A 25,302-nucleotide genomic window follows, 5' to 3' on the forward strand; every position below is an offset into this window, starting at 1 on the left:
TTATTTATAGTCCTGTGTTACTTGTCATTGTACCCTCACCCCTTATGTATGATCCTATATTTACCCCGTTAACCGCATCAAAATTCATAGTATATTGTGGTATACAAATAAAATTTTGTTATGATCATGGTCCCCTGCAGCCATCAGCTATCGGGGCATGCCTTCCAGCTTCTCCCATTTTAATGTTTTCCAGTTGGTGTCCTGTCTGGTATTATGTCATTCTGTATTCTTATAACTAAAACTTAAGAATTTGATGGTTTACAGTTGAGAGTACTAGAAGTTGTGATTTAAGCCTTTGGTTTTGTTGCTAGTAACACTTTTAGGACGGAATAGCTAGTCCTATTCAATAATTGCAGAGGTAAAACTTGTTGTAAAGTTGTCATGTCCAAGTTCACTTATGTTTTTGCATATTAACTTCATATCCCACTGAGGGAATAAATATGCCACCAAAGCAATATGATATTAAGTACCTCGGATATATCAAGTTATTTGGAGTGGCGGTGTTAGAGAATCAAGCTGTAGGGGCCAGAATACATTTATTATTTATTCCATTTATAGCTTGCCTATTAACTAGCTGTCCGACACTGAGTAGTTTATTTGCGGTATATTCAATTGACGTTATGGTCATCTTTACCTTGAGTATCACCTTAAAATCATAGGGACAGAAAAAACTTCTCTATATAGCCTGCCTTTCCTGCACTTATTTCAATCCTGATCTGAGATTGGAGAGTCTTGAAGTCTTTATTTTTATCCTGCTCCATCCACAGTTCTTTTGTCATTTTTGTTTTGGAGAATGTATGATTGGCTTTCCTAAATTTTTACTATTTAGAGGAAAGATGAATCGGTCTAGCAGGAATGTCTCTAATGTCCAGATGGCTAAAGAGCTTGTAGCAGCCTCTTTTAACAAAAACTGGTGTTTGAGTTTGACTGGTAAATCCAATTAGTTGACCTTTGACAGGAGCTGTTGCATTCCTGAAATCATTTAGTAATTTAGAAAATTGCAATGCTAGAGTTGCTTAATAGGGTATGTGAACATACAGTATCTATAATGCTTCCTCTTACTCCAGGGCGGTCAGATCTGTCTATTGGTGTCTAGAATTGCTTACTTGCTTGCAGGTAGTCTGACTGCAGAAACAGACTTAGCAGTGAAGGTACTATACAGTATGTGTGGAAATAAGTAAAGCATGTGAAAGTTCTGCTTCTGAGGCTTGACTCCTGAGGGAGACTGATGTTTTTCCTCTGCATTCTATCCAGCACCAAGATATGCACTGAGAAATGTAGATAGTCCGTTGATGGCATTAGAATTATTTTTCTGAAGCTCTGTTACCACAGATCTTGAAAAGGACAATGTATTTTCAAAGATGGCTTGGAAAGGTATTGATGAAGAGCTCTGCAGTTTCTTGGGACTTTTTATACTTACTGTCTATTGTTTTACAAGTTGAAAAATGAACCCATATGTCAGCTGTGGAGCACACAAGATGGTAGACCAATCTTCACGAAAGTCATGGGCAGGAATCGTTTCCTGCAAATATCTTGTTCGATGTGGTTTGATGCATGTCAGAGAGTGACAAGAATTGGACAAGCTGGCACCGATTAGAGCACTGTTTGACATGTGGGAAGCAACATTGCAGGATGCATTTGTGCTACATGAAAATGTAACTGGATGAACAATTGTTGACCGATCATGGACATGTACCTTATCCCAGGACAAGCAGACAGCATATTCTCACATATGGGTGATGTCATCCATGGAGCCCCTATGCGGAAAGCTGCATAAGCAGTCTTGCTTGAAGAACTTTAGAAAGTTAATGACTGACCGCATTGTGCAAACGTGAGTGCCTTCCCGCCTGACCTAGGGCGCACATCTCCTCAGTTCTAGTTTTTCTGTGGAGCTGAGAAATCTATCGTCGAAGTTCTGCCTGTTTTTCTAGTGCCTTCTCTCTGAGGGATTTATTCCCTTTGGGTTTGTTTTTTGATCATTTGATCTATCTTTCTTTTTTTCTGTCTTTTCTTTGATCAGCTGTTTTCGACGGTGGGGCCTTGTCTTCTGTCTCAGCCTTCGGACTTTGATTTGGCTGAGGCGGTATTTCCGTCCATGTCCTGCCCGCTCACCGGCTTTAAAAAGTGTAGCAGGTGACGGCGCACAATCTGGTTCTTCAAGTTCTATAGAGTGGACATGGCATCACGGGAGGCCACCATCTTTGGGTCCTCAGTGTTGCAAGCAGGTGCAGAGGTCCATCCCTAGATTTCTAGGACCACTTTTGTATATCCCTACTTTCCAGAATGATGATAGGACACACCTATTACACTAGAAAAAGATTAGGTTCTTACCTTGCTAATTTTTTTTTAAGTAGATAGGTGTCATTCTGGAACCCCGTCCTCTCAGTATTTACTACGCCTGCCTATGGTTTTAATCAGGAAGTTAAGAGTAGACTGAGATTTTGCTATCAGACCTTAAAGGTATAAAGAATAATCTATTGCTATAAAACATTGGGAGAATGTTTGAGCTCCATAAATGTTTGATTGGTATGGTTATTTCAGTGTTTTGATCGTTAAATTTAAATGTTTAAAATGTTTGGTTCGGAGTAGAACAGATTTGTAGTTTGGGGAGTCTTGCCCATAGCCCTATATAGGAACAAATAAGGAAGGGTATCACCTGCTTTGGTACAAACTGAAGGGGGCAGCCAAAAACCTGGACTGGATGCCTTCTGCACAACTTGTGTGCATGGAGAGAATACTGGGCCGTCCAGAATGATGCACGGGGAGAATACAATAATGTCCAGAACGACGTACCTATCTACTAGAAAAGATATTGGCAAGGTAATCTCTTTAGCCTGGTTTCTAAAACTGTCCAGACTTTATGGTAGATATCCTGCAAACAATGGGATGGTTGGATAGGCTGGAGTGAGCTTGGACAGCAACTTCAGCATTTGGAGCCTAGGACAATACCGGACTCTACATTCTATGACCCAGAAATATCAAAGAAGATACAAGTTAATCTAATCTGTATTTTTTTAAATGGGTTTAACTTATTGGCAGACCTGGATGGACAGTTCAGGTCTTTATCTACCATCATTTATTATGTTACTGTGCTATGAAACTGTCAGCTGGACACTATACAAAAGCAAGTTTAAATGGATATTTGCTTTTTTTTTCTAGCTATTGATGAATATAAGCCTCAGGATGCCACCACAAATCCGTCCTTGATACTGGCTGCAGCCCAGATGCCAGATTACCAGCATTTAATGGAAGAAGCTATCAAGTATGGAAAAAAGCTTGGAGGGTAAGAGCATTTTTTTTAAAAGCAGTTGGCATGAGGGTTGATCATAGTAATAAAGCAGTCCCAAAACATCAAGTTTATTAAAAATTTGATTAGTTGCTTATTCAAAATTCTAAGCGATGTACAAAAAGTAAAAATTACAAATTTCAGGGGAAAGAGAACATACCAAACAAAAGGGGAAAAATGGGGAAAGAAATGCAATTGTTGATAGTAATTAAGACAAATAAGGAAAAAACAACAGGGAGGGTAAAAGCGGAAAACTTGAAATAAGTCAGAATATAAAATCCATTAAAGGTTCCTAATCTAGCTTACTAACAGTCAAATGATCTTTAAAAAGAAAGCATTTTAACTTGCTCTTGAATCTGTCAATAAGGTGCTTTTCCCTTAAATGGGGAGGGAATTCCATGTTTGGGACGGAGAAGATAAATTAATGACGTGTATTAATGTTTTTGAGAGAGGGAACAATTAATAAATGTTGGTGGTTTGACCTAAGTATTTTTGTTTCATAAAGGAGGGACTTGAGAGTTAGCAAAATATTTTATATGTTATGCGATGGGGCAATTGAAAGCCAGTGTGCTTTCTTAAGGAGAGCCGACACATGGTTGAATTTCTTGGCTTTCATAATAAGTTTGAGACATTTTGAATAATTTGTAGATGTCTTATTTCCTTTTGGGCTATTCCCTTAAATAGGGCATTACAATAGTCGATTTTTGAAATTACCAGAGAGTGAATTAATGTGTTAAGTGACTTGGGACATAAGAATTTTGATACAGAACGAATTTGACATAGCCTGAAGAAAGTCGATTTGACAATTCTACTAATATGGTCGTAAGTTAGTTTTTGATCAAATTAACCCCTAGAATCTTGATATTACTGGGCGTCTGGAGTGCGATACCCTTAATAGTGATTGGAAAATTGAGTTTAAGGCCGTCTTTCCAAGGGAAGAGCATTACATTTGATTTATTAACATTGAGAGCTAATCTGTTAGCATCAAGCCATTGAAGGATTTGTTCGAGTTTCATATTGATTGCTAATGTTTCCAGAGGGTTATCAATGTCCAATGGCTGTAAAAGCTGAATATCATTGGCGTAAGCGAATACGTTAAACAGAGATTGGCAGAGAGTCATCAAGTGTGCAAGAAAGATATTAGTGAGAGAATGGACCCTTGAGGAATACCATGAGTTGCTGAGAAATTTTCTGAAGTAGTGTTGTTGAAAGACACAGTGGAGGAACAATTAGTGAAATAGGATCTAAACCAAGAGAGGACCTGATCCGTGATACCAATAGTCTGTCCAAAAGGAGGTTATGGTCAGTTGTATTAAAGACGGATGAGAGATAAGAGAAATTAAAAGGACAGATTTATGGTGATCCAGATAGTAGAGAATAGAGGTAGACATGTCGATTAACGAGTGTTCTGTAGAATGATGCTGCCTGAAGCCTGTTTGATTTGGATGTAGGATATTGGTTTTTTCTATAAATTTGTGATACCTAAGTAATATGCAGCTGAGGCAGAACTACATTTCTCTGTGTCTGGTAGCATGGCCTAGAGCTGGGATTCTGGCAATACTAGATGACAGTACAGAATTCTCTCGAGTAAAAATTTTGGTAACTTTAATGTAAAATTCCCCACCCTTACAGGACATACAGAATTCTGCACTTGGCCATGTAGCTTCTCTAGAGTGGGTCATAAGGCTGAACCTTTACTATAGTCTTATCAGAACATGCCTCTACAAGTCTGAATGGTGTGCCTCATGTTTGGGACAAATTTAAAGGTCGCTCATGATCCTATTGTATCCTCATATTGAGGCTGGCTAGGCTCGCTATACCAGTCCAACATACCAAGTATCTTAACAGAGTTTAATTAAGCAAGGGAAGGTCGTGCCTAGGGAAGGTCGTGCCTAACGAACCTTCTGTACTTCTTTGAGGGAATAAGCAGTCGGGTGGACAATGGGGAACTCATAGACATCATTTACCTCGATTTTCAAAAGGCTTTCGACAAGGTGCCACATGAAAGGCTGCTTAGGAAGCTGTGGAACCACGGGGTGGGAGGGGATGTGCACAGATGGATCAAGCACTGGTTGTCGGGTAGACTGCAGAGGGTCGGAGTGAAGGGCCAATATTCTGACTGGCGGGGAGTCACGAGCAGTGTGCCACAGGGATCGGTGCTGGGGCCGTTACTCTTCAACATATTTATCAATGACCTGGAAAAGGAGGCAAAGTGCGAGGTTATAAAATTTGCAGACGATACCAAACTATGCGGTAGAGTTAGGTCCAGGGAGGAGTGTGAGGACCTGCAAAGGGACCTGGACAAGCTGGAAGACTGGGCAAACAAATGGCAAATGCGCTTTAACGTGGAAAAATGCAAGGTCATGCATATAAGGAAAAAGAACCCGTTGTTCAACTACAAATTGGGGGGTCATTGTTGGGAGACAGCAGACTTGAGAGAGACTTGGGTGTGCTGGTGGATGCATCACTGAAGCCATCTGCACAGTGCGCAGCAGCCTCGAAAAAAGCCAACAGGATGCTGGGCATCATAAAGAGGGGCATAACAACCAGGACGCGGGAAGTCATCATGCCATTGTATCGAGCGATGGTGCGTCCACATCTGGAATACTGCGTTCAGTATTGGTCGCCACACCTCAAGAAGGACATGGCGGTACTTGAGAGAATCCAAAGGAGAGCAACAAAACTGGTAAAAGGGCTGGAACACTGCCCATACTCCGAGAGGTTGGATAGGCTGGGGCTCTTCTCTCTGGAAAAAAGGAGGCTCAGGGAAGATATGATAGAGACCTTCAAGATCATGAGGGGCATAGAGAGGGTGGATAGGGACAGATTCTTCAGACTGAAGGGGACAACAAGTACGAGGGGGCATTTGGAGAAACTGAAGGGAGATAGGTTCAAAACAAATGCAAGGAAGTTTTTTTCACCCAAAGGGTCGTGGACACTTGGAATGCGCTACCGGAGGAAGTGATCAGGCAGAGTACGGTACAGGGATTCAAACAGGGATTGGACGGATTCCTGAGGGATAAAGGGATCGTGGGATACTGAGGGAGGAGCTGGGATGTAACACAAGTATAGAAAGCTAACCAGGTAATAAGTATAGAAACCCAACAGGTCGTGCATGTGCAAGACCGGAGGGTTAGGACTACGATGGGAAGATAGGACTTCAATGAGAAACCAAGGTGGTAAGGGAGCCCCTTCTGGTGATTCAGACAGGTCGTGACCTGTTTGGGCCGCCGCGGGAGCGGACTGCCGGGCAGGATGGACCTATGGTCTGTCCCGACGGAGGCACTGCTTATGTTCTTAACTCAATAATAAGATGCAAACAGTAATCCAACAGCAAGAGAGGAGTTATCCAATCTTTGCACCGAGTGACGCCAACTGGGAGATGAAGTGTGTGCTCGCTGCAAAGAGCTTCTGGCTCTCAGAGAACAAGTCACTTCCCTTGAGGCTAGAATTGCAGACTTAGAGGAGCTGAGGGAGACAAGAGAGGTAAATAGAGGAGACCTACAGGGTCATTGTAGAGAAGTCTCCCATTCAGTCTGGCAGCCCCTGTGCTGCCTTGGAGGAGGGAGGTCTCCTAAAAGGAGAACATCACCTGGTGATGCAGGAAATGATCCTGTAGCCAGGAGTTGCCCACTAGGAGATGGAGATACAATATCCTCTTCAGTGTTCTCCTCAGAAATTTTTTCTAGCCGGGTGGGGCAGGATGGGGAAATATGTTGGTGCAAATTTGATGCTATGCAAATTAACTCTCCTTGCTTACAGTGAAGGAGTAGGAGTAGGAGTGGGGAAGAGGGTTGGCCCACGACCTGGAACACTATGAAAGTTACCCCTCCCTGCTCACGGTGAAGGAGTAGGGTAGGGATGTCCAACCTTTTGGCTTCCCTGGGCCACATTGGACGAAAAAATTTTCTGGGGCCGCACAAACACCAACACTACACTAGCTGATGAACAAAAAAAAAGGCTGAGCAGGTCCCAAATTTGCAATCACTAATATAGAAGATGTACGTATTTAATAATAAACCTATGGATACTATGGAGAAGAAACCAAAAAAGCAGTAATTCTTACCCTGACTGAGTGATCCTCCACCGCTGACAGTGGGAGCAGCCACAGGCTTTCGCATCCCCACTCTGATGAGCAGGGATGCGCGTTCCTGGTTCACCCATTCACTTCTATTACAGCTATGGCGAGCCTCTTCAGAGGTGAGCCTCATCAGAGCGGGGATGCTGAATCAGCTGTCAGCAGCGCACGTGGAGAATCGTTTAATCAGGGTAAATATTACTGCTTTTTTGGGCCTCCTCCCTGCCCCCCTCCCTTGGTTTTCATGTATGCATGAAAGCAGGGGCAGCTTGAGGATATTGCCTTTGGCTGCAAAGCTTGGACATTTTGAGTTGCCAGACTGGAGGAAGATGTCTTCAGTTGGCAGGGCTTGCCAGTGCAGAAATTAGAAATAAATTTAAAGAAATGGGTCGTTATTTTGGTCTGTTCCCATTTTGTACTGTATATGAAGGTTTCAATCCCTTATACAAAGTTCTGAGTTTATTCAAGACCACATATATGAAATACCCCAAAATACTCACCAATTTCACCAATTAATAATTCAGAAACTCCAGTCAGAGTCTCAGGACTCCTACAGCCACTTTGGTTCTTGGGACACATTTTTTTTGCAAGCTGCGCTCCAATACTCTTCCCTGTCTTTACTCCAGGGGTGTCCATCCCGCGGCACCACAAGGAGTTTTGTGCGGCCCAGCTTTTCTCTCCCTCCAGCGGGTAGTTTTCTGGCCGGCTCCCTTCTGCAGTCGGCTGCTGGTGGCGTCGGCTCCTCATGCACGATTCATGGCTGATTTGATAGCCTTCTCTCTGACGTCGTGACGTCAGAGGGAACGCTTCTGACACAGCCACAGATCGCACGCTAGGAGCCAACGCCACCCACAGTCGACTGCAGTCGACATAGAAAAATATGGGAGGGAGGTTCAAGCCAAATTTAGACTCTTAGGTAGAAAGCTGAAATCCAGATCCTCCAGGGAAGCATTTTCAGAACTGCTCCCCATTCCACATGCAGGACCCAAGAGGCAGGCAGAGCTCCGAAGTTTCAATGCATAGTTGAGATGATGGTGCAAGGTTGACGGATTTAGATTTTTTTAGGAACTGGGCTACCTTCTGGCAAAGGGGGAGCCTATTACGAAAGGCTGGACTCCACCTTAACCTGAATGGAACCAGGCTGCTGGCGATAATGTTTAAAAACAAGAGTTTAAAAGCTACTTTAAGGAAAATATTTCATCATGACTGTTTAGCTTCAATGCTTTAGTTACAATAAACACCCCTAGTGGTAAAAGAGAAGATTAAAAAAAAAGAAAAACCACTTTATGTACAGAATGTGATAACATGTGACACAATACTGGTGTGTAAGGTAGTATTTGTTTGAGATAAAAGAAACAACACTAATGCACTTAAAGGTATTCTGTAGGACATTCAGAAAATACACCTTTTTATGTTTTGGACATAATTATTATGTCACTTAAAAGAGACCATAAACACGTACTGATGGTAATACCAAAATAAACACGTACTGATGGTAATACCAAAATAACTTATGTCAGAGATGTGCACTGCACTGTTTATACCTGGTAAGTTAAATAAAGAGAGACCATTTTTTATTTTATTTAGCAAATATCAAATACCAATGAGCACCATTTTACCAGGTATAAAGCTTTCTAATTTTTTCTCTTCAGATATCCTCTTATAATATAACCCCTAACTAAAATATAATTGGGCTGTATGAGCCATAGCATAAAATCATTGTGAGCAAGGTTTTCATAAGATACTTTCTTGTAAGTGGGGGAATCTTTTTTTGGAAAGGGAAATGGTACCATTTGGACTAATAGAAGGGGTGGAATAAACTCTGGAAATGGCCAATGTGCGATGTTTGTACCCCATAAGCTAAAACAGACAACACATAACAGAAACAGACAAACACAGAGCTCCGGCATGCTTTCTTCCATCGGTAATGATTCAGGGTTGAATTTAATCTGTAAATAAGCACACTATTAATCAAAAGAGTCATAAACAAATTTGGTATCCATTGTATTCCCACTATCAGGTCACAGTGCTGGAAGTATTTTAAATATGGCACAGTGAAATTGGTTCTCCTGACCATGTCTGGATACTAAGCTTCTAAAAGAAAGAGAGATAGAACTTAAGTTCTTGCTGGTCTCCTTTCTTTCTTCTTCCATTTCAAAGCTCTGTCACACAATCATAAGAGAATGCAAGCAGGGACGTTTTCATCTATAAAACATACAAGAGAGGTTTACGTGCAGGTACAGTGGTTCACAATGTTAGTGTTTGAGGTAAAAGACACATTTGCAAAATCACTTGGAGTGCAACTTCCTTATACTATCTAACAAAACTTTATACATTATAAAGGTCACTTAGCAATATTTCTACTTTTTTATTGTCCAACCTACCCCATATGTTACCCCAGATGTGAAATATGTTGCCTCCAGAATCCAAAAAGGCCCAAGTCTGTTTTTTACTTTGTGGAGAAGGGAAGTTTACAATTTTCTGTTTAACTTTCTCTATCACCTCTCGGCATCCTTATGCCCACTTTCTGCTATAATCTTGTGATAGAAAGTGGGACTATGTAAGTATTTTTGTGGTAGTCTGGTAGATGTATATTGCCTCCCTTGCCAAGTGAATGCAAATTGTTCTGGACATTGCTCCACTATAGGAATAGTAAAAAATGCATTGGTTCATGTTTACAATTTTAGTGGAGATCGGTACTACTATTGCTTTAGATAATTTCCCCACCACTACTGATCTCATAGGAATGTCTGGCAATTTACCAAAACTATAGATTCCATCGGAAAGCTGTAATGTTAACCCTTTTAGGATATCTAGCCCTATTATATTTTAAGGAATCCCATAGATTAATACAGTATATTCCCAAATTGGTAATTGTCCAATTTTAAAATTTGTAATTTTTTTTTTTTTTTTCTTCCTGCTTGTATAATTTTCCCCCCCAATCCTGATATTTATATTCCTCCACCCCAGTGTCCACTACAGCTTGTACCTTTTGCTCCCCAGATTTCTACTAAATATTTATCTCTACCTGCGGACGCTGTTCTAGTTTGGTCCAGGCAAACACTGAGGCTCGGCATTCACATTATTGATTCTCCCAACACTTCCTCCCTTTTAAATCAGGATAAAGAATGGAAGCAGTTTCCTCAGGGGGAGCCGTTGGCACCAAAATATCCTCCCTCTCTTCTTTGTTCACTTGTGCTTGAGACATAGATTTCTTTCCCAGTCCTTTCCGCGACGCATTTTGCATTGCTACTTCTTGACTAATTTGAACAAATTTAGGGGCATCTGTGGCATCCAACATAATCCCTGCTGCGCCCAGCTCCTGCATCCTAATTACCCATTGTATTAGTGGTTCCCCAGGCTGCTGTGTGAAGCGTGCCATCGTATCCATGATTTCATGTGGAGTAACATCCTCCATAACATTATTTCTAGTTAGATTTTCTCCTATCGGCAGATTTCTCTGTAATCTTTGTTTCCTCACAGGCTTTGCTTCTAAACTTTCTGCCTGTTCTCCTTCAACACATATATCCTCCTCACTGTTATTAGAATTTGAATCCCAAATATCCCCATCCCGTTTGTTTGGATTCCAATCATCCAGCAGATGATAAATTAAGATTTTAACTTTTCTGTAACTCACTTTCCGCCTCCTTTTCTTATATGTATATTGTGCACATTGCACATCTGCCTTTTCTGTTACATTTTGATAGGTGTCTACCTTATCCATTAACAACTTATTCTGACATTGTAGCATTTTAATGGCATGCTGTTGATTATACCTTTTCTTTTCCAGCTCTCCTAATTTCAATAGTAATTCCTGTTTAGCTTCATGCAAATTCTTCCAGTCTGACAAAATCATCCTTCCTTGTCTAGAAATTCCTTCTTGCTCTTCTCCTTTTGAGATTTTCACCTTTTGTAAGGAGGCACATAATTCATGTGGATCCCCACTTCCAAAAGTACAGGATTCACATAATCCTGCTTCTACAGACCACTCAGTGGCCATTAATTTACCTATACTGTCATTCCCATTCGGAATGGAGGGATTGGGAGCCTGCTCCTCAACCCCTTGTTTTCTAGGTAGCTTTTCTGACCACATTGATCAACCCCACTTCTGGTACCAATTTGTTCTGCCACTTATTTCTGTCAAATGGGATGATCAGTGACACTCAGAAAAGCACACAGACAATATAAAGCATAAACAATCACACTTTATTATACATATATATATATAAGAATAAAATAGCATCACCGTATCTCAAGGCAAACACTCTACCTTCACAATTGGGAATCCCTCAATAGATAGGCGAGTAGACACGGGAGACTGCCCCTTGAGACATCTTGGATCCTGTTCCTGGAGACGTCTTGGATTCTCCTGTTAGGAGCAGAATCCCGTCCTTATAAGCTGCTGAATTCAAAAGCATAAACAGCTGGTCCTGCTATTACAATTAGAACAGCTGGTCCTGCTCTTTTGTTCTTTTGTTTTGACAACACCCACGTCAGGATATCAGAAGGAGGTGTTGCAGAAATGGCTTCCCATCTGGTTCCCTTCGATGTTGTTTTGGGCAACACTCAGGTCAAGGAGGTCAGAATGTATGCTGAGTTTCAGTTACCCCCCTGGCCAGTCCTTTTGATGTTATCGAGGAGGTGTTATAGAGACCGGTTTCCCATCTGTCCTTTTGATGCTGTTTGGGCAACTCCCAGGTCACAAAGGTCAAGATAGCAGATAAACATTTGATGTTGTCTTGGCAACACCCAGATCAGATAAGCAGACTTGAGGAGACATATCAGTAGTATGCAGAGTTTCAGTTACCCCCCTGGCCATCTGCTTAACAATATAATAGGCATCTCAGAGACCTGGTGGAAGGAGGACAATCAATGGGACACTGTTACCTGGGTACAAATTACAGTGGAACCTTGGTTTACAAGCATAATTCATTCCAGAAGCATGCTCGTATATCAAAGCGAGTTTCCCCATAGGAAGTAAGGGAAACTCGCTTGATTCGTTCCCACCCCTCCGAGGCCACTGGCGCTGCTTCACCCCCCCCCCCCCGAGAACCGGCATCGCTCCCCCAGCATCCCCCGCCAGACCAAAAAGAAGCCTTACCCCATCTGGCATCAGCACGCAGCCTAAGGACGTGCCGGTGTACGAAGATCCCTCTTGTTGCCTGGGCCTTGAGCATCTGCACATGCTCAAGGCCTTCTGGCTCTCACTCTCACTCGGCTTAAACCTCTCCAGCTCATCCTGCACCACTGGGTACAACTGTCACATGGCCTTTGCCACCCGGAGGCCTGACTCCGGCATGTCCCATTGAGATAATCTCCTGCATGGCTTCATGGACTAGAAACATTTTAGGCAGTTTTCTCATACCTGCCATAAGGGGGTTTGCCGCCCCCCATTCCCTGCGGATCAGCCTGAGATATATTCAGTCTCTGAAATGCCTTTAAAAGAAGATAATTCCTCCCTGTGGAAAGGCGCAGCGCTATAGGATCATCCACTTGTATTTCTTTTAAAATTCTACATGATATCTTTAATCCTCTTATTCCTTTATTTTGGAACGTTTACCGATTCTCCTTTGCAATAGGTATCCAACAATTTAAACTCTCCCTTCCTTCTAAAAAAGGGATTAAAGGAGTCAAGATCTTCAGTCAATCTTTGGTTTTTAAATTCTCTCAGCTCTGGAATGATCTCCCCCTTTTTTTTTTTTAAGAAGTTCCAGTTTCTTTCAATTTTTACGTAAATCTTTAAAAACTACTCTATTTGCCAAACATTTTGAAAATTAATTCTTTTCAAATTTTGCTATTATCTTCAATTTTCATTCCCTGTTTATTTAATTGCTGCAAACCGAGTCGAGCCTTCTTCAGAATGATGACTCGGTATACAAAGTTAAGCTTTAGTTTAGTTTAGTTTAGCTTTGGTGGCAGCGGTTAACAAGAAGACTAGCTTGCCAGTTAAGGGGGGTGTTGCGCTGAAGGACATCCAGGATCGGATGATTGAGTATTCGCTCAAGCTATCTTTCGAGGTGGTGGCACCTTGCAGGCGACTGTGCAGTTCCTATGTAGCGCGCATATCTGCAATGGGTCAACAGATGCTGGAGTCAGAGGTGGCTCTCCCATCTGAATTTGCGGATGTAGAAATGGGTTTAGCATATTTTGTCAGGCGCTTTATATGATGTTTGCGCTTCAGCAAAGCAGATGTTGCTTTCAGTGGTTTTTTGCAGATCATTGTGGCTGTGTTATTGGGCTGCAGAGGCGGCTTCCAAGCTATTGCTTATTCAGCTGCCTTTTAAGGGTCGGCTGTTTGGTGAGGATTTTGACAAATTGGTGAAGGATTTTGGTGATTCCAAAACTCAGATTGCCAGAAGGTAAACCTAAGGGATCCTTGAGGGCCTTGCGCTGTTTCCGTGACACAAAACAGTATAGACCAGGGAAGTCAACTTTCACTACCGCTTACGGTTCGTCCTTTACTTCCAAACCTAAGTTTCCGCAGAGGAATTCCTTTCGTTCTACAAAACCCCTGGCCTCTCAGCCAGCCTGTGCTTCAGCATTGTGTAATTCACAATGACGGGATCTCGGCTCCCTCAGCCATGCCTATAGAGGGGGCAGCTGTCTTCTTTCCTGGTGGAGTGGGCCAAGATAACATCCGATTAGTGGGTCTTGGACATTATTCAAGAAGGTTACAAATTAGAATTCTTTCTCATCACAGATTCTTTCTTAGTTCCCCCATGTGTGGGGATGATCAAGTGGGATTCGGTTCTTGGGGTGGTAGTTCCAGTTCCTCCGGAGCAGAGGGGCCGGGGGGGGAGCCTTTGGCTAAGGCGACACTTAAGGATATGATGATGAAAACGGTATTTCTGGTGGCCATGGCTTTGGCTCTGCGAGCATCCGAATTGCAGGCTTTATCCTCCAGAGATCCTTTTTTGTGATTTACGGATTCTGGGATAACTGTTCGGACCATACCGTTCTTTCTTCCTAAAGTGGTCTTGTCCTTTCATGTCAACCAGTCTTTTTCTTACTGTGGTTCGCGGTTTCATTCCCTGCGTTTGCTCGACGTATGTAGGATGCTTCTGCATTAACGACTTTAGACGTTTGAATCACCTCTTTGTTGTATTTGCGGGACGCAACAAAGATATGGCACTGTCCAAAGCTTTGATCGCCCAAAGGGTCAGGGAGGCTATTTCTTCCTCTTACTTGGTGGCAGGGAAAAGGTTACCGGGCGGCACTTGGTCTTTCAGGAATAAGCATTATCGGTTGGATGTGGCGGCTTGGGCGCAGGCTGCTTATGGCGCTTCAGTTATTACGGAGGCAGCTTCCCACCCTGATTGAGGATTGCTTTACTACATCCCATTAATCTCTGGAGTTATCTGCTGCTATTGCTAAGGAAGGAAAAATTATGTTCTTACCTGTTCATTTTCTTTCCTTTAGACGCAGCAGATGAATCCAGAGCCCCACCCTTTTTCTGCTTATATGAGGTTGGTTTGTGTTTTGTGTTATGGTTGGTAGTTGTATTCTGTATAGTTCAATTTTGTACTTGTTATGGGGAAAGTTTTTTCATACTGGTGATATTTCTAGTTCCGGATGCTTGGGCAAGGAGCAATACTATGTGTACAGGAGACGTTCCATTCAAGAGGAGCACCTTATCTCCACCTGCTGGTAGATGTGTGCTATCCCAGTAGTTTCTGAATTCATCTGCTATGTCTAAAGGAAAGAAAATTAACAGGTAAGAACATAATTGTGTTCTTATATCTTTGCATTATGTTTGTCAGCCTTGTTACACGTTCTGAGCTTCTTAGAGAGGACGGGATATAAAATTAACTAAATAAACATGTGACAGGAGTAGACAATGTGCAAGTGGATTTCCTCAGTCGGAAGACCCTAGTTTCCGGGTAGCTTTCACCTACATTGTGTTTCAGTGGAGGCGCCCAACATTCGATATGACGGTATTGGCAGGCCATAGTCTGTTATTGAGAAAGACATGGGGGAAGCCACAGCTTGCCCTGTATCGGTAGCATGGAATATTGCTACTCCTTGGGTTTTGGCAAGGTACTAGTGACCTAGATTGGCCACCATGAGAACGGGCTACTGGACTTGATGGACCATTGGTCTGACCCAGTAAAGCTATTCTTACTTTCTTAATAAGAAAGTGGTTGCTTGGTCCTTCAGTCGAAGATAAAGGCCTTGATTCTCTGGTGTAACTCTGGTCAAAGGCTGGTCTTTACACCTTCCCTCCATAGCGCATGATGCACCAAGGGCTGATGATTCTAGTAGCACCAGACTGGCAGAGACAACCATGGTATGCAGACCTGGTCAGTCTACAGAGGGATCAGGGTTTCCAACGTCCATGTCATCCCCAGCTACTCATGCAGGTCCAATTGCCCTGCAGGATCCAGAACACTTTTGGTTTTGCAGCATGGCTTTTGAGCGCGCAGTGCTAGCACACACAAGCTATTCGGATGGAGTGGTCCTCCACCCTTCTAAGATGTTGGAAGAAAGCAACTAAAGTAGCATGTGAAAGCCTGGAGGTGCTTCCAAACTTGGTGCGCTCAGAGGAGTGAGGGGCCAGCTTTGTTGATGGATCATCAAGATGGCGTTTTTGGTGGCAATTATCTTCACCCGATGCATGTCTGAACATCAGGCTTTGTCATGCAGAGATCCGTTCCTCAATTTCGGATTCAGGTGTGATCTTACGCACGGGCCCCCTTTTATTTATTTTTTTACCAACTTCCACGTCAATGTAGAAATACTTGCCTGCCTTTACTCCCTCAGGATCAAGAGAGTGATCAGGTGATGAAATTGTTGGATGTGCGCAGACTTATTGTGGTATCTAGAGGTTGCAAACAATTTTTTTATTATCAGATCATCTGTTTGTATGGGTGGTGGCTGCCTATAAAAGTCAACTAGCCTCAAAAACAACCATTTCCAGATGGATCCATATAGCCATTTCCTCAGCCTATATAGGAAATAGAAAACATCCACCTGTACCCATGGAAGCACACCCCACTAGAAGCATAGCTTTGTCGTGGGCAGAATCTTCAGCAATGGTGTTGGAACCGACAAGGGATCAGGCAATACTGGACCTGATACTTACCAATGGAGAAAGTGTCACAGAGGTCTCGGTGGGCGACACATTGGCCTCCAGTGACCACAACATGGTATGGTTCAATATCAGGAAAGGTTTCACTAAATCTACTACACTAACCAAAGTCCTCAAATTCAAGGACACAAATTTCAAAGAAATGGGAGACTTCGTTCACCAGGCGCTACAAAGCCAAGAAGAAACCGATAACGTGGAAGACATGTGGTCGACTTTGAAAGCAACCAAACAAGAAGCAACAAACCGCTATGTAAAATCAGTAAGTAAACGGCGAAGGAACAATAAGCCACAGTGGTTTACTGCGGAGATCTCAGACCTGATCAAGGAGAAGAAAAAAGCATTCATCTCTTACAAACAATCAGGGAAGCAGGACTCTAGAGCAGACTACCTGGCCAAATCAAAAGCCGTCAAAACAGCAGTCAGGGAGGCTAAATTCCTCATGGAGGAGTCTCTAGCAAAGAACATCCAGAAGGGAGATAAATCCTTCTTCAGGTATATCAGTGATAGAAGAAAAAACTCAGGCGGGATTGTACGTCTTAGGAAACCAGACGGAGACTATGTGGAAAAGGATTCGGAAAAAGCCCAACTATTAAATGAATACTTCTGCTCAGTCTTCACCCGAGAAGCGCCAGGGCTCGGCCCTCAGCTACAGACAAGGGTTGGCTCAGTTGACCTGTTTAGTAACTTTGAGTTTACGCCCAGCAGTGTCTACGGTAAGCTGTCAAGGCTCAAGGTTAGCAAGGCAATGGGGCCGGACAACCTGCACCCCAGGGTGCTTAGGGAGCTGAGTGATGTCTTGGCGGAGCCACTGTCCGCGCTCTTCAACCTCTCCCTTAGTACAGGCAGCGTCCCGTTGGACTGGAGGACGGCTAATGTCATTCCACTCCACAAGAAAGGCTCAAAGATGGAGACAGCAAACTACAGACCAGTGAGTCTAACATCGATAGTGAGCAAACTAATGGAAACTCTAATCAAACACCAATTAGATAAGATCCTGGTGAGGAGAATCTACGGGATCCCCGACAACATGGATTTACTAAGGGGAGATCCTGCCAATCCAACCTGATCAGCTTCATTGACTGGGTAACGGGGAAGCTGGATATTGGGGAGTCCCTGGACATCGTGTACCTGGACTTTAGCAAAGCATTCGATAGCGTACCACACCGCAGGTTACTGAGCAAGATGAGTTCTATAGGATTAGGTGACACATTGACGAAATGGGTTGGGAGCTGGCTTGGAGGTAGGCTCCAAAGGGTGGTCGTGAACGGCACCCCCTCCGAACTGACGGAGGTGATTAGTGGAGTACCACAGGGCTCAGTCTTGGGCCCAATCCTATTCAACATATTTATAAGAGACTTGGCAGAAGGGCTTCGAGGTAAAATAACATTATTCGCCAATGACGCCAAACTGAGTAATGTAGTGGGCAAATGCACAACAGACGAAGATTCAGTGCCCGACAACATGATGCACGACCTACTCCTACTGGAGCGATGGTCTAGGACATGGCAACTCAACTTCAATGCCAAAAAATGCAAAGTTATGCACCTGGGCAGCCAGAATCCATGCAAGTCTTATACCCTTAATGGCGAGATCCTAGCAAAAACGGTAGCAGAACGTGACTTGGGGGTAATCGTCAGTGAGGACATGAAGTCTGCCAATCAAGTGGAGCAGGCTTCGTCCAAGGCAAGACAAATCATGGGCTGCATACGAAGGGGTTTCGTAAGGCGGAAGTCATTATGCCATTGTATAGATCCATGGTGAGGCCTCACCTGGAATACTGTGTGCAATTCTGGAGGCCGCATTATCGCAAGGATGTGCTGAGACTGGAGTCGGTGCAAAGAATGGCCACCCGGATGGTCTCGGGACTCAAGGATCTACCATACGAAAAACGGCTTGACAAATTACAGCTATACTCGCTCGAGGAGCGCAGAGAGAGGGGGGACATGATCGAGACGTTCAAGTATCTTACGGGCCGCATCGAGGCGGAGGAAGATATCTTCTTTTTCAAGGGTCCCACGACAACAAGAGGGCATCCGTTGAAAATCAGGGGCGGGAAACTACGAGGTGACACCAGGAAATTCTTTTTCACTGAAAGAGTGGTTGATCGCTGGAATAGTCTTCCACTACAGGTGATTGAGGCCAGCAGCGTGCCTGATTTTAAGGCCAAATGGGATCGGCACATGGGATCTATTCACAGGGCAACGGTAGGGGAGGGACATTAAGGTGGGCAGACTAGATGGGCCGTGGGCCCTTATCTGCCGTCTATTTCTATGTTTCTATGTTTCAATGTGCCCAGAAGAAATCTTTAGAGCTGCCTCTTGGTCTTCTCTCGTCATACATTCACAAAGTTTTACAGGGTGGGCGTGGCGGCCAAACAGGACTCCACATTGTGACAAACCAAGCACCCGTGCTAGTTTTGCACCTAAAACTGTTAAAAGGGTCCTATGCAGAAGAGCTGACCAGATCAGTTCTAGTGACCAACTTGAGACTGACCTCCCTTGACCATGTTATAAAAGCAGTGGTGATTTGGATCGGGGCAGGCAGACTCACAACATTGGCACCCTGTCAATACATCCACTAGGGCAGCTAAAAACAAGGTAGCTGTGTCTAGCAAAGCAGACAGGGAAAGCCTGCAGTAGAACCAAAGCCCATCCCCCTCTACAGGTTGAAAGGGAGTGGTTTTGAGCTGCTTAAAGGCAGGCTGAAACAAGCAGTAGGGGGAGTGGAGAGTGAGGAGGCAGAAACACTCCAGCAGCATAGAATAAGGCAGGAGCCTTGGGAAGAGGAAGCCCAAATGCTGAGGTCCCAGATTGGCCCATGCAAGAAGTAGAAGAAAGTCTCCCCACTTCTAACTTCCAGTCTCCAGAGGTGGTAGAGAGAATGGAAATTCAAGAAGCTGTCTCTATCCCAGAGAGCCAGGCAGAGCTAATGGACATTAGCAAACACACAGTGAGTAGCTGAGAAGCAGCTGGTGATTTTACCTTAGCAAGGTATGCTTTATGTTTTTGCTTCTTGCTTTTGAGTTAAATATTGGTTTTTTTGACTGAGGAGTTTACTTAGCTGAGTGTTGGCAGTCTGCTACTTTTATGTGGGGTTTGGACTAAAAGAACACTAGGACACTATGAATGTTTTGTAAGCTGAAAGCCTTTTCTGTGTTTGCTGTTGCTGAAAGGTTATCACAGGATCTCTTCCAGCTGAGCTTCCTACCAAGGGTAGCTATTGCTTTAGTGAGCTTTATGCAAAGCTGACCTTATGTTTGTTGCTTCAAGAAATATACAAACTGTCTACTGCCTTTAAATATCTGCTGAAGAAAGAAAGTTTTGTATTTTTGGAGGGGAAGTATAATTTCATTGCTGAGCCAGAGTGAATGGTTTCAGGCAGGACAAACTGTTTGTGTTCTCTTTTGGACCTTTATTTTTCCTTGAAAACTGGATTTTTGGAAAGCTGCATGTATTTGCCTATATGCTTTATCTTTTGACCACGGGTCAGAATAAAAGCTATTATTGATTTTGAAGAATTCTGACTGAGCTTTGGTATTTTGAATGGTTGAAGCCAGTGCCTACCTTTTCCTCCCAGACCTAGGCAGTTACCTAGGGCCAACTAAAAGATCTGAGGATACCCCTGGTAGTAGGGGACACGCCAGAGCAGAGGTTTGTCACTTTTTAACTCGGCTACAAGGAGTGTTTGTGACAACATTTAGATCTTCAGTTCTGACAGCAGGCTTATCAGTCTCACCCTAAACTTGGGGGACTTCTTTAATATGTCCCACACATTCAGGAATGGAGTGTCTGTCTCAGTAGAAGATTAGGTTCTTACCTTGCTCTTTCTAGTAGACATTCCATTCCTGAAGCCCGCCCTGTCAGATATTCATTTGCCTGCTTACTGCCTCAAAGGAGCCAGGGAATCCAGATATCTTATTTTCCCTTTGCCCAGCCTTGGCAAGGATAGAGGACACAGCTACCACGTTGAAGCTAGGGAATATCTATAAAATCTCCCACACTTAGTGTGGGTTGCGCTGTAGTTGGTGACTTGGTTTTTTTTGGGTTTTTTTTTTTTACCTTATGTATTGCAAATGGTTATGTTTCTGTTATGTTTAATGATATCATGTTTCTTTGGAGTGTCCCCACATCTCTTCCCCTTTTCCATTTCCTCTCCAGGACTGACCATCTGCTTTGGTACAAACTGAGAAATTGGAGGACGGCCCAAAAAGATGAGAGATGGAGCAAAAGAATGCCAATGAAGCTTCTTACAAGAATTCTTGCAAGAAGAGATTGACTACCCACATGTTCAGGAATGGAGTGTCTGTCTACTAGAAAGAAGATTAGAGGTAAGAACCTAATCTTTCAAATTTGTAAGTTTGTTACTGTACCTGCTGTACACCGTCTTAGGTGAACTCCTTCATAAAGGCAGTTGTTAAATCCCAATAAATTATACAAATATTGCCTTCAGAGTAGCTCTTGGTACCTCTGCTCTCAGAACATAGAGCCATTACTTCATCCCTATTCATAACGGGGCTTTACTATTATACAAAATGTCACACATTGGTGAAAAGGCCTGTGGTAACTAGGAAACTGGTAAAAATGTTAACGCTTTTTTGAATGGTGGAAGAAGCACAACTGCAAATGAGAATTTGACCATTGTAAGAATGTGTTTGTTTTGTATGGGTCCCTTGTTTAAAAACCACATTTTCTTCTAAAAGGTCGGAAAATGAACAGATCAGTAATACCATGGACAAGCTGTTTGTGATGTTTGGGGAAAAGATTCTGAAGAACATACCTGGCCGTGTATCAACAGAAGTGGATGCAAGGTGAGATTATATAATGCATGTAGACTTGTTACTTTTTTCAATGTCATTTTCTTTTATTTCATCCGTGGAGGAAGGTGGACAGCAAGAGTTAGTGTGGCTAAGAGTTTCTAAAAGGGGAAATAGCCATCAGCTTTATGGTCCTATCCATAGATGTTTTCAAGTTTGTTGACTCCTAGCAACCATCTAGTGAGAGAACATCCCCTCATTCATTTTCTTTGCATGAAACAGGAATGAATTACTACTGTCTTCTCCCAAAGTATGGAGAGCAGAGAATGACACAAGGACAAATTTTTCCCTGTCCCCATGGGAACTCATTTTCCCATCCTGGCAAGCTCTTTTCCTTTCCCTGCCCTATTCTTGCAAGCTCTGTCCTCATCTGCACAAGCCTCGAACACTTTAAGTGTTTGAGGCATTGAAGACCACCCTCTTAATAGGCCTTCAATAACTGACCTCACGACAATCCAATATGCTGGTATAAGTATATAGGTTATAAAAGGGGTGTCCAACCTTTTGGCTTTTTTCTGGGGCCGCACTAACACTAGCTGATGAGCCAAAAAAAGGTTGAGCAGGTCCCAAATTTGCAGTCACTAATATAGAAGATGACCATATCTAATAATAAACCTTCATTAAAGGGACACTGTGGAGAGGAATCCAAAAAAACAGTAATACTTACCATGACTGAGTGATCCTCCATGTGCACCACTGACAGAATCCACAGGCTGATGAGCAGGGATGCGTGCTCCTGGTTCTCTCATTCACTTCTATTACAGCTACGGTGAGCCTCTTCAGAGGTGAGCCTCATGAGAGCTGGGATGCTGAATCAGTTGTCAGCAGCGCACTTGAAAGATCGTTCAGTCAGGGTAAATATTACTACTTTTTTGGGCTTCCCACTTTGAGCTTAGGCCCCTCAAAATAAACATCTCCCCTGTTATAGCTAGTAGGGATCCCCAAGCCTCACCAACTGACAACCACCTCCTCCCCCTCCAACTTCCCAAGTTCTGCAGCTGGCATCAATATTGCAGAGCTGCTGCCTTCCCTCCTCTCTGCCCCCCCTTTGGCTTTCATGCATGCATGAAAGCAGGGGCAGCTTGAGGATATTGCCATTGGCTGCAAAGCTTGGAGATTTTGAGTTGCCAGACTAGAGGAAGATCTCTTCAGTTGGTAGGGCTTGGGAATCCCCACTAGCTCAAGTATTTATAAATTGAACTCAGGCAGGGAGAAACTTTGGTGTCCATCCACTAATTTGGGGCTCGTCCCTCCCCCAATTCAGCTGTATATGACTAAGCCACTGAATACAAAAATAATTGTGATGCACATATCCTAAAGCTAACATATTCCAGTTAATAAATTCAAAATAAAACCATTTTTTCTACCTTGTTGTCTGGATGTTTTGTTTTCCCAGTTTCTCTTTCTGCTTTTTCTCTATCTTGAACTAATTCTCTTTCCAGTGTCTGTCCATTTTTTTCTCCTCTTCTCTCGTTCCATTTCCTTTTTATGCCTGTCTCCAACGTATTGATTTTTCCCTTTCAGCTTTCTTAACTTTTTCTTTTCTGCCTCTGTCTACTCAAATCCTTCTTGTTCTTGCCTTCTTTCTCACCCTTCTTCTTTTTAAATGTACAGCTATCTCTCAATTATCCATCTTCTCTGTCTCTAGCTCTCCCATTTTCCATCTCACTCCTTTCCCAGCCTACTATTCCCTTCTATCTACTCCCCATTACCACATTTCTACCACTGTACTCACTGCTCTCTTACTCATCTTGTCATCTCCATTTTGACCTCATCCACATGGCTCACCACTTTCAGAATATCCCTCCCTCTCTCCACTGGTCAGGCTATAACGCCGTTCCTTTCTTTCCATCCCCTAGCATCATCTTATCCCAACTCTCTTCCCTCCTGCCCTCTCATGGTTTCATCTCTCCTCCTCTATCTCCATGGTCCAACATTTTGCTCCCTCTCTTTTCTTCTTTCCTCCCCCTTGATGCTGAATAATGAAATGGAGGAAAAAAAGAGAGAGAGATACTGCATCTCTCCACCTTCCATCCACAGGCCTAACATTTCTCCCTCCCTCCCATCCCCAGATCCAACTTCTCTCCCTTTCTCTTCCCAACTGTCCGCCATCCCATCTCTCCCCCTGCCTGCCTGCCTCCCTTCTCCAGGTCCACCATTTCTTTCTTTCTCTTCCCAACAGTTCTCCCTTCAAGTATCTCTTTCCCTCTTCCTCCACACTACCCCAGATCTAATTTCTCTCCCTTCAGACCATTGCCTACCATCTCTCTCTGTCCTATGTTTCTAGTCCCATAAGCTCTCCCCCCCACATCCAATCGCACTTCTTTTAATACCCTTCCACCCCAAAAAAAACCAAACCATCTCTGAGCAAATCCCCCTTGCTTTAATAATCTTATCCTCATTCTATTCTTTCTAGACAGCAACTGACCACTCTCTGTCTTCCATGTAGCATCAGCCCCTTCCATCCACTGTCTGCCCTCTCTCTCTCTGCCCCTTCCATTTCTCTGTCTGCTCTCTCCCCGTTCCATATGATATCTTCCCTCTTTCTATGCTCCTTTCATAAACTGTCTATCCTGTGCCCCTGCTCTCCTTTGTATATGATTCATTTCAGCTTCACCCCCTCTCCATTTTTCTGTCTCCACCCCTCCCCTATTCTCTGACATCTCTTTCTTCTCTTTTCCTTCCTTCCTAACCACTCCACCCTATGGTCAGGCATCTCTATCTCCGTCTCTTCTCTCCCCCCATGCCCTAGTACCTCTCTGGCACCTCTTCTCCCTCTGGTCTGGCATTTGTCTCCTTAGTTTCCCTTCCCTCCCCCCATGCCCTGGCATCTCTCTTCCTTCCAACTCCCCCTTCCCCTCCCCCTCCATTATCTGGCATCCCCTCTCATTCCTTTCTCTCCTTCCTTCCTTTCCCCTGGCCTGGCATCTCTCCCTCCCATGGACTTGACATCTCTCATTCCTCTCCCTTTTCCTTCTCCATCCTTCCCTCTCTCTCCCCAATTGAGTGCAGCAGCAGCATTTCTCTTCCCCCCCCCCTTCCTTTCCCTGTGCAGAAGCAGCATTTCTCACCCCACACACACCCATCAGCAGCGCAGCATTCACCCTCATGGCCAAGTGAAGCATTTGCTTAATACCGCTGATCCCTTACCCGTTCTCCAGCAGGGTCATGCAGAGCACTGGGTTGTTGGCCTTGTCCATGGAGCAGCACTGTAGGTTCCACGTGGCCATGCGCAGCAAGGGTCGGCACTTGTGCATGCTGGGGAAGGGCTCGATGGGCGCACGTGCCACCTGCAGCTGCCCCGGCCCGGCTCACCCCCGGCAGGGTCATTAGCTCCTCCGTGGCTGCATTAATGTTCAGGATCTGGCTGAAGTTACAGGCGGCACTGAACTTGCGGCTCTTGGAGCAAAAGCCCTGCCTGCAGCGTTTGCTCAAAGCCGCGGGCAGCGTCTTCAGTGCGGTTGATCTGGAAGCGTTCCCTCTGATGTTGCAACGTCAGAGGGAACACTTCCAGGTCAGCTGCAAGAGGCACATAAGATCCGCTGCTCGCGGCTTTAAGCAAACGCAGCAAGACGGAGGAGGGAGCCGGCAGAGGAAAACACTGCATCGTGAGCAGGGCTGCACAGAATTCTTCACGGGGCCGCAGGTTGGACACCCCTGGGTTACAAGAACAAGTCTTTCAGCATATAGAGCCAACAGCTTAATATACTTCAAGCGCTTGTCTGTCCTGAAGCAGGCCTCAAGTGACTGTCCTTTTATATATTTCTGACAGCCTGAGACCACGTTAGTACTTATTACATATTTGATTGTTATTGGATATACACAGTTTGTCATAAGGGTCATGTTCCTTATCAGTTCATTGATTGGACAATATGCTTTTCTGAGTCATATTGCGCGTGATGCCCTGTTACCAAAAAGGCCACTATTTCTCGACATATGTCTTTTTAATATCAAGGTCATCAATTTCCAAGCAAGGCCTACCCATTCCAGGACTTACTTGCATAGTAGTCAATTTTATATTCTTGGTCAAACACACT

General features: G+C 43.8%; 1 protein-coding gene across 2 annotated transcripts in view; it reads left to right on the forward strand.

Moving 5' to 3' along the window:
- Positions 1 to 25,302, forward strand: part of TALDO1 (transaldolase 1) — a 93,292-nt gene that overhangs the window by 15,027 nt on the left and 52,963 nt on the right. For both annotated transcript variants that reach the window (XM_033928709.1, XM_033928708.1), the window contains exons 2-3: positions 3,160 to 3,283; positions 21,152 to 21,259. In XM_033928709.1, the coding sequence (XP_033784600.1) occupies positions 3,160 to 3,283; positions 21,152 to 21,259 (232 nt within the window). The remainder of the gene's footprint in view (positions 1 to 3,159; positions 3,284 to 21,151; positions 21,260 to 25,302) is intronic.

The sequence above is a fragment of the Geotrypetes seraphini genome, chromosome 19, assembly GCF_902459505.1.
Source record: "Geotrypetes seraphini chromosome 19, aGeoSer1.1, whole genome shotgun sequence".
Classification (NCBI taxonomy): Eukaryota; Metazoa; Chordata; class Amphibia; order Gymnophiona; family Dermophiidae; genus Geotrypetes; species Geotrypetes seraphini.